This window comes from Chenopodium album, chromosome 27 (assembly GCF_948465745.1).
Source record: "Chenopodium album chromosome 27, dcCheAlbu1.1, whole genome shotgun sequence".
Lineage (NCBI taxonomy): Eukaryota > Viridiplantae > Streptophyta > Magnoliopsida > Caryophyllales > Amaranthaceae > Chenopodium > Chenopodium album.
This window is the reverse complement of record NC_137860.1, coordinates 3,603,804-3,614,141: the sequence shown is the minus strand read 5'-3', so window position 1 is coordinate 3,614,141 and position 10,338 is coordinate 3,603,804. Positions and strand designations below refer to the sequence as shown.

Genomic DNA, 10,338 nt, shown 5'->3' with positions numbered 1-10,338 from the left:
TAATGTCATGTTCTTTTACATATGCACTTGTATACACTTGGTATTTTAATAAACAACGACAATCATGTACAACAAGTACAAAGTGATGTGTTTTTCTTAAACTAGAAGATGATTTATTAAAATTAAAAATTACTTCGTACTTAATACTTCCTCCGTTTCTTTTTAGTTGACACGTTTTTTTAGTCACGTTTGCCAATGCACTTATTTAATCATTAATATCTTTAATTATCGATAAGCAAAAATTATGAAAAGTTGATATTTTAAAAGTATATAACGTGACGAATCTAACAAGATCCCACATGACTATATTTTTCATTACGTATAGAGTACAAAATACGGTCAAAGGGAGATGGATGAATAGTACTAAAGTCAAAACGTGTCAACTAAAAAGAAACGGAGGTAATAATTTATTTATCACGCGTAATAAATTTATCAAAATAAAAAAAAATTGTCAATCAGTTCAATACTTTTGTGTAGGGGTGTCCATAATTCGGATAAAAACCGAAATCCAATCCAATCCAAACCAAATTATCAATTCGGATCGGATCCGAACTTTAAATCGGATCGGATCGGATTGAGATTTGTTGGAAATTCGGATTTTCGGATTGGATCGGATTTACCCTAATTGGATCCAATCCAAACCGAAAACCGAATTGTAAAATTAAGCTTGTATAAATATGGATTTCTTTATTTTTTGAAGTTTAGCTCAAATACTTACTACTACAAAAAATAAATTAAGGAGACTTTGTATTAATTAATTAATGACTTGACGTTGAACTATTTATTTTACTCATTATTTTAAAGACTTTTATTTGTATTAAAGCTTTATTTTTATAATTGTATTAGGAGCTAAAAAGTAATGTATTGTAATTCGGATTTTCGGATCGGATCCAAATAACCGAATTTTAATTCGGATTGGATCGGATTGGATCAAGAGAGAAATTCGGATTGGATCGGATTGAAAAATTGAAACCGAATTATATTTCGGATTGGATCGGATTTGGACTAAATCCAAACCGAAAACTGAACGAACACCCCTACTTTTGTGGGACTAGTTTAACCATCCTCTCCTTAGTTTAGTCACACACCAGCAAAAACCCGTCAAACTAAAAATCACCAAACAAAAACCCCTGCAAAACCCTCCTCCTTTTGTCTCCTTCCTCACAAAACCTGCAGCTGCAACTCCAACTCCAACTCCTCTTCTTCTTCAAGCTCCATATCAATGGCGACGCTACTACGAACCGTCAGACGATCTTCTCTGTTAACCCTAATCAAAAACTCCAAACGATCTCCTTCTTCTCCATCAATTTCTACGCCATTTGCTCGTTACTGTTCTTCGTCAACCTTCTCTGCATCTTCTGATCCCATTCTCTCTCCTAATTCTTTGCCTCCTAAATCTCGATTTCTCTCTCTTCTTAAGTTCTCCGTTGCTGCCGCTTTCGTCGGAGCTTTTTCTACCGCCGGTTACGCTACTTATGGTGATTTCTCTCTCTCCTTGTTCTCTGTTTGTTTGTTGATTTGTGATTGATTGTTTTTTTTTCTGTTTATTGTGTGATTGACTTGCTGAAATTGTTAATCGTGTTTTTTTTTATAATGTTTGTTCTTAATTGTTCAAAATTCAGGGAAAAATTTTATTCTTTTTTGTTGGAATTTGATATGAATAATGATTTTCTATACTTATAATTACGATTAATATCCCAGTATATATTGCTATCATATGACATATACCAATTTTATTTTTTTTACATTGTAAAGAAATAGAGTTCATCATATAATTTGTAGAAAAAATAATAATAATAAAAAAAAAATTATTAATTGTTGAAGTTGGCAAGATGCCAAGTTTGAATTCCATAGCCAATTGAGTTGGGGGTTGGACTGATGGCCTCTATTATTGATATTAATGTATGGCAGTAATGAAAGTGAATTTTTGTTTGGGAAGTCTTGTGCCAATAAATCACTCTCTCTGTTTAATTTAAGTGTAGTTTGACCAGGCACATGTGTCGAGACACAATTTTGACAAATAATACCTTTCATTGTTTGTTGGTAAAAAAAAAAAATGACCTTTTGAATACATACATTGTGAGTCTATGATGAATTCAACAACATATACAATACCTTTTACTCCGTAATATGTAAATAGTGTAAAAAGTCAAACTGAAAAAGACAAGAGCTCAAGAAGTATCTTTTTCGTCATAGATTTTTTTACCGTCCAGTAACACTTTGGCACTTGAGGGGTGGCACTAGGTAGTATTGGAAATTTTGGAAGAAAAACACTAGTTTGGAGATGAGTTTGCGTTACCTTAGGGTCATACTTCTCTTGCAAAATCACACTTCAATTAATCCTCATCATTGCCATTAATTTCCATTTATCAAACAGGTTGTTAGTGTTATAGGGTAGACCAATGGCAGTTACTTAAGTAGAAGACAACTGTGAGATCAATTACAATCAACTACTATGTGAATCTATCCAATCCATCTGGTTGGAGGAGCTTATTTAAGGGATATTTTTGCTAATGTTATAAATAAATTGTTTGTTTGACCTTAATTCATGTTCGTGATGGAAAAGATGAATCAACTTATTATCAATTGAATGGGTAGGTGTGATTATTATGTAATTATGCAAGCAAATGCTTTTGGAAGCAAACATGTTAATGCTATCCATCATATGCTTGAGGTTGCTTATCTTATTTTCTCTACATTCTATTTTAACGTGGATTGGTAATTATATTAGGTACTCTGTTTGTGCAGAGCTCTACGGGGATTGAGTGTGTTTTATATTTTGTATGATCACGCTACATGTCAATTTGCTGGCTAATATGCAAATCACTATGCTTCGTGTTTTCTATTTTAACACTGGAGTGTGTGTATTTATACTTCGCACGTGACAATATTTGTCTCTTTGCTAGAAAATAATAGGTTGTGCTTGATGTTTTCATATTTGGGGTACAATTTGTACAAGTGAGTAGCTTTCTGTGTCCTTTAGATTTTGAGATTGTATGCTTTTCTACACTCACCACCCAAGGTTACTACCAAAATTTGAATGTGGAAGTGTATGGCTTTCTCTATATATAGATTTATGAATCTACGTGGAATACCTTAATTGATTGAGATTAGCTAAGCAAGCCGCAATGATATGTAATCAACTTAAATGGGAGATCAGTAGCCCGCTTTTATAAATGGTGGTATTTGGAAGAGACATTTCATGCTGAATTGTTACTTTGTGATCTCCTTGGCATTAAACTATTATGACAAGAAGGCTAATCATGTGCATTTAGATACTTTAATTTCTTGCCTGTAATATGCAGACTGATTCCATACAAAGTAATGTTGTCATTTTTGTGTCTGGATTGCACTTCTTATTTTAGCATCTCAAAACTCAAATGATCTATTAAATTATCATTTTTATATCATATAAACTACTAGTACCAATTAGTTTTTTTGATTTGAACATTATTTGATTGAGTTAGCTTTATTTTCACTGGTGTAGCATATACTGCTGATGAAGTAGACGAGAAGACCAAGGCCTTTCGATCTTCAACTAATCATCTCATGATAGATTCTTCTATCACTATTGAAGTAAGTTCCCATTATTGTTTAATGGATTTTAGCGAAAGTGTTTGATGCTTCTTGATTTTAGTGTATGAAAGATTGTCGAATTACTGAATATTGGATGTGCTGAAGTGGGTGTAAGGCCCTTTATTTTTTTTCTTTTTTTTTTTTTTTTTTAATAAATAAACTTTGCATGATATTTGTCAATGCAAAACATAATCTCCTATTCAAAAAGGATCAAGCAACATCGATGTTTCATTAGACAAACTATTCTATATCCTATTTAAAGAGGAATTCAGAATTGTATTTCAGTGGGTCTCTTAGAAGCTGAACTACAAAGAGTAAAACATTAGACTAATTTTAACATAGGAAGCAATCCATTCAAACATGCAATACCTCAGGGTTGTAGATTGTGAGCAGGTCATGTATTACGTGGAAAAAAAGAAAAAAGATAGGGCCTTTTTACTTTTTTTTTTTTTTTTTTTTTTTTTTTTTTTTTTTTTATAAAGAATGACTTATATTTTGTGGACAATTTTGCAATGGCTACAATAATTTTGTATCCATTTAATTTTATAATCATGACCATTCATTTTTAATACTAAATCTACACCATTCACTAAGTTGACCAAAAATATTAAGTTGACCATTAGATATTTTAAATATTGTACCTTAAGCAGATCCTCTTTGGCTCTTTCATTCCCTCTATTTTCATGAATCTCGATATCCTCTCATAATTCAAGGCTTTAAGCTATTTACATGGCTAATTAGCGGAACGTCATTCTCATCTTTATTTTATTTGTTGGTGTAATCGGCATTCTTAATTAAAAAGTGTAAAAAGTTCTTTGATTAACATGATTTCTTAATTTGCAATTTGCAATAGGCATTCATCATCACTGAATATGTATTATCTCAAGCTTTTTGCAATGGTGAAAGTAAAATCCATATTCAGATTTTCTTTATCCTAGAAATGACATAGATGCTGTACTATAGAAAAAATTTAAAATTTAAAATCTTGAATTTTTTTTTTTTTTTTTTTCATGTTATATGATCTTGATTTACTTGAGCCCACATCTTGGTTAGTAAAATAAAGCAACTTGATCACCATGAAATGATATGAATATTTGACGGTACAGACTTCTATCATTTTGCAGTTTTTGCCATTTCTATGAAGAAAGCAGTTACAGAGTTTTTTTTAAGGGTTTTTTTGTCAAAGTATAAGAAAATGGACAACAAAATTAATCCAAATAAGAGTTGAGATTTACCCTCATTATAATGGCTACATTTTTATTGTGGCTATTGAATAACCTTCCTATATTCTGTTTCAAAAAAATAAGAAAAAAGAATGATTTGAAGTGAAATTAATACAAAAGTAACTTGCATCATTTGAAAGATCATTAAAAAAAAAAAAAAAAAAAGCTTGGATACTTATAATACCATGTACTGGGATTTGTGCTTGTTAGAAATTGGATACGCTGTCTTCACAATCAAAGCTAAAGAAGCACTTGAAGGTCCTTCAAAGCGAGCGCAATTGCAACAGCATGCCGCAATCTAGGAATGCAAATAAAAAAATATAAAAAAAAAAAGCTGTCAAGGAAAAAATTATTTTAAAATGTTTATGAAAAAAAAAAAAATTGTGGATTTTAAAAATAAAGGTATCATAATTGAGTTGATCATGTCTTACCAAAAGAATATCTATGTTGCCTTGCCTTTGACCGTTTTATTAAAACCACCCTTCCATGTCTGCAACCCGCGGTAGAGGTAGGCCAAGAGAGTCGTTCCAAGTATGGTGGTTCACCTTCTCCAATTTCTCAACTAATAGGATAGACATACACTGAATGTTGCCCATCACCTATTCTATGAATGTAGTGTGTCTGCTGAAATTTGGAGACAGATTCTCTTATGGTTAAGCTATGACAGACTGTAAAGCTGGTGATTGGAGATTCATTTTATGAGAACACATTCAAAGATAAATTAGTGACAGTGGCAGATCTAGGAATTTTTCCTTACAGGCTTGAGTCTTCAAGCACATATAGTGAAATCAAATACCATAATCTGAAATACAAATAAACTTATAATTCGAGTGTGCACATTTGAGGTTCAATTTCTTGTATTGGAGGTTCCTTTTTTACTAGATATGTTTTAACATAATCTTGCTAGATTTTTTCCCAACTGAACCTGCTAAACTGCCACCAGGTAATACAATTAATAATATGCACATTGTCTCTTTACTTAAATTTACTATTTTGTTCATTTCTTGTCATGGCTTGGGCATGGGTTGTCAAATAAATACAGTTGACCAGTTGTTACAGATGGATATTGTGTCCATAATCTAGAACATAGGCTTAAAAATGTTAGCCTGTTGGACTCATGTAAATTCTGCTTCATTGATAAGCTGTATTAATAGTATACAAAGATCATGTTGTATTGACTGTATTAAGTGTGGCGCTCTAAGTACCCCTAATTCCTAAAACTTCCTCCTTTGATTTCATGTTGTACCCGTTCCAATTTTTATGTTGTAACACTAACATTTCTTATTTGTATGTCAGACTCTCCCGCATCTGGTCTATTCTGCTGTTATGACAGGTAGATCTGCCTCCTTCCTCATCCTTGCTCCCTTTTCTCCTTTGATGGTCTATTATTTCCTTCGGTTTGACATTGCTTCCCTCGCTTGATCTCCTAGGCATCCACGAGCCATCAATGAAAAGCTAAATTATGAAAATTTATTCTTTTGTAGTTGATTGTTTATTCAATGTTTTCAATTTCTCAATTAGCAGAAAAAAGCACTCTTTCAATAATATTAGACGGACATTATTCCCAGAAGTCAGTTTGTGGATTATCTAGAATATGATAACAATAGCTTTGAGGTAGGGTGTTTGTTCCCATTGGATTATTCCCATTGGAACTCTTTACTCTCTTCGGATGTGAGCTGATTTGTAGAGAAGTAGACGAGGAAGCATGATTCTATTTCATCTTTGAATTGAAATGAATTGCCTTAAATTCTTAAATGAACTTGTCTTAACAAGTAGTCATTGCTAATTTTCTATGTGCTGCCGATGAAATAGTAAAACTTAATTTGACTTCTTGAATTGACATGCAAAACTGGCGTGAGTTTAAAACTCTTGTCACCACTCACCATACCAATCTACGACCTGTAAAAGAAATGTTGAGGCCAAATTCTATTTTTTGTTGGCTACTTTTTCTCTCTTCTAATAGTAAGTTTTCTTGTGAATTTTATTTATCTTCGAATCGATTTCCAGTAGTCATTAGTTGTTCTACTTTGTGCATACCAGAAATTGTGCTAGTTCATTGAAATGTGTTATTCAATTTCAGTCTTTCTATCATCTATTACAGTATTATCTGTCCACTCATTATATTCTTCTTTCCTATTCATCTTTGTAGTTCCTTCTAAAGCTGTTGATCTCTACCTGGATCTAAGGCGCTTAACTGAAGGACATATACAGGTAATTCTATGATTTTTGCATTTCTATATTTTGAATTTATGACCCTTGCTCCTTCGGTGGCTAAATTAACATATATTTACTTCCAGGAGATAGCTGAACCTAATTATGAAAAACTTCTCCCTGACTTGGCTAAAGAAGACGAGCAATTTAGAGTTTTCACACTTGTTTTGGATCTTAGTGAGACATTAATTCTTCATGACTGGAAGGTGAGTGTTATGTTACTATTTAAGCATTGGTATCCCCTGATGTTCCAGCAATCCAGCATTCACTTTACTATGTTATTTGATTTGGATATTTCTTACTATTTCTGTCGTCTTTTTCTTCTGGCGATCATTCATTAAATTCCCTTGCTATTCTTCTCTTGATAAAGATAAATAAAATTTTGTGTATTGGCTTCTAAATTACAATCGACAACAGTGCAATATGGAATTGTTACCAGATCTTCTGATTATATGTTTTCTTGTTTCTATCTAAAGCGTGAGACAGGTTGGTCTACTTTTAAGAGACCGGGACTGGATGCTTTCTTGAAGCACATGTCTCAAATTTATGAGATAGTTGTCTATAGCGATAAAGTGGTATGTACTGAACTTCATAGTTCAAAACTTCAAATACTACCTGATACCATTTGACTCATATCACTTTGTTAAATTTGGTATTATGACTTGTTCAGCTGGAGGATAACATATATGCGAAGCTCATGGAAAAAGGTGTGCATCACGTTCTGGGAAGGGCCGCCACTAAATATCAGGATGGAAAGCATTTCCGGGTTTGTATTTGCCAACTTGTACTGTTACATTTTCCTTGTTCAACTGTTTCCAAAGTGACGAAAGACCTCAAATGAGGGTTCTTTTTTGCTCATTGGGTACATTGATTTTGGGGAGATCTATGGAGTTATGAGGCTTTCTGCTTGTTGCCCATTCTCCTATTTAGCAATCACATAGAGAATTTATCATAGCTAGTTAACAGTTTGGTTAATCATGATGCCAAATGACTGGAAATCAAGGTCTGTGATAAAAAGCATTTGCTTGCATTTAAAGAGTGGGTATATACGTTATTATAGATATTTGGCTTAATTTTCTCTCTAATTGGTCATAATATGCAAAGGACGGTCAATTTTGTGTTACTTGATGTTTTGCATTTAACACCGGACCAAGAACTTTTTATCAAAATGGTGAAACAGAGCTGGTCACCCTAAGTATGATGATTCTGCTACTGCATGATTGTAATGAAGATTGATAAATAGACTATTAGACAATGAGATTTTTGAGTGTATATGCCGTCGCATGTTGTGCATCTTAATTTGTCCATTGTCATTTAAGGCGTAAGATCGACTATTACTTTGCTTTAGATTATATTGGATTAATCAGAATGTCTCAGATTGTTCTTATTTTGTTATGAGACAGACAATCAATTTCAGACCAAGGGTCTTGCAGAAACAGCTTTCTGTTCACTAGGGTATTTCTGCATACATTAACCCTCTTCCACCTAAGCCATTCTGGAAGGGAGACTCTTTAGACAAAGCAGAGCAATGTTGTTGCTATAGTTGTGTGACTTGTATCTTCATATTCTTTTATCCACAGAGACTTTTCTGTGGTGTGATTTCATTTTTGAATTTTGGCTGTATTTTCAGGCCTTGCCCTTGAGACCTGGGCTCAAGCCAATAGTTTTTACCACTTTTATAGCAAACTGAAAAGATATGTTCGCATTCTGATTTTTAGATAGGAGAGCATAGGAGCTCTGCTTGAAAGCTTGGCTACACTACCCTCTCTACTCGTCCATAATAAAGACTGTATCTAAGTTGAGAAGATCATTCTCTTTTGTAAGGTTCCTGATAGTTTTTGTTAGTGTTGATTTATTGAGATTATAGATTAGATGGTTTGAAATTTTGAAATACAGAGTGCGTAATTTCTTAAGCGTGGCTATCCTCTACAGTAACTTGTATCTGTGGTAATTTCCCATTTTTAATGCAACTTTAATTCATGTTCCAAGTTCTGCCGTCAAATTTTTTTTGCTGTTGGCATTGGGATCTGTTGTACATGGTTTATCCTCCCATGTCATTCATTTGAGATAATGAATATGGCTTTTTGTCATCTGTCTTTTGTCACAACTATGCAGGATCTCTCCAAGCTAAATAGGGATCCTTCAAGGGTTATCTATGTGAGTGCACATGCACTAGAGACTTGCCTTCAGCCTGAAAATTGTGTTTCTGTCAAACCTTGGAAAAAAGAAGCTGATGATACGACATTGATTGATCTTATTCCATTTCTTGAATGTGAGTACCTGTCAGGCTATATCAGCTTCTTGTCACATTTTCCAGTATAGAATTTGTAGCAATGCATTTTTCAGAGTGGTTACAAATTACAATTTGCTGTTCACTCTCTCTCTCTGACACACTGATTTATTATATTTTTTATCTTTGTAACTGAACAGACGTTGGTGTTCAAAGACCTGCTGATATAAGATCAGTTTTGGCGTCATACCAAGGGAAGGATGTTGCAAGCGAATTCATTAATCGTTCTAGAGAGTATCAAAGGTAATAGTAATTACACCTTGAACATAGCTTACAGGAATGCAGTTGATGTCTAAAGTGATTTTCTCACATCAAATAAGATGCACATTCCACTCCTCTGCTTGCATACCCATGCGGCCAAGCGTCATGTCAAATATGTCTGCCTGTCTGGAGGGTTCTCTCATTGATAATAGTTTTGATAAGAAATAACAAACAAACCTGTTAAACTAAAGGGTATTATAAAGGTAGAATAAAAACGTTTCCTTTAACTCGTATTCCACCTGGCGACAACTGTTCCACCTTTCAACTTGCATTGTTGTTTGAATCCCTTTGCTGTGTTCATCAGATTACTGTAGTCCTCTTTGGAGATTGATCAAGGTCATTATGTTGATGACTCTACGGCAGTGTTCCCTGCCAACTTATGCTTTGTGCTCCTAACAAAATATGTAAATGATGTTGCAGGCAGATTGGGAAGAAACAAAACGCCTTCCGTTGGAGCCGCCACTCATAGAAAAGGCAATGATACACTGTGCTTCCCATAGAATTTTATTATTTACTCTGGGCTGGTTAAGCGACACTTCTTTCAAATTTGCTGCTTGGCATTAAAAATATGATACACATGTCTGACAGCTCGAGGAATTTCTGAGTAGTTTGTAAATCTTGTTCTTACTAAACCTGATAACAGTTTTCAATCTGTAGAGTATAAATATTTTGTTCAGAATGATCTTAACATTGCAGCTAATTTACTGCCCGAAATAGTAAAGAAAAAAAAATTGCAGGCTTTGATTTCTCTTAAACACTAAATTTGCATACTGTCCA

At 33.5% G+C, this 10,338-nt stretch overlaps 1 protein-coding gene across 1 annotated transcript; it reads left to right on the top strand.

Annotated features, from left to right (window-relative positions):
- Positions 1-1,127: 1,127 nt before the first annotated feature.
- On the top strand, positions 1,128-10,240 carry LOC145619492 (mitochondrial import inner membrane translocase subunit TIM50-like). The gene is made up of 10 exons (XM_081674193.1): positions 1,128-1,478; positions 3,488-3,576; positions 6,096-6,132; positions 6,949-7,010; positions 7,097-7,216; positions 7,487-7,585; positions 7,681-7,776; positions 9,126-9,282; positions 9,441-9,543; positions 9,982-10,240. The coding sequence occupies exons 1-10, from the start codon at positions 1,223-1,225 to the stop codon at positions 10,028-10,030; spliced, it is 1,068 nt and encodes a 355-aa protein (XP_081530319.1). The 5' UTR covers positions 1,128-1,222; the 3' UTR covers positions 10,031-10,240.
- Positions 10,241-10,338: the final 98 nt, after the last annotated feature.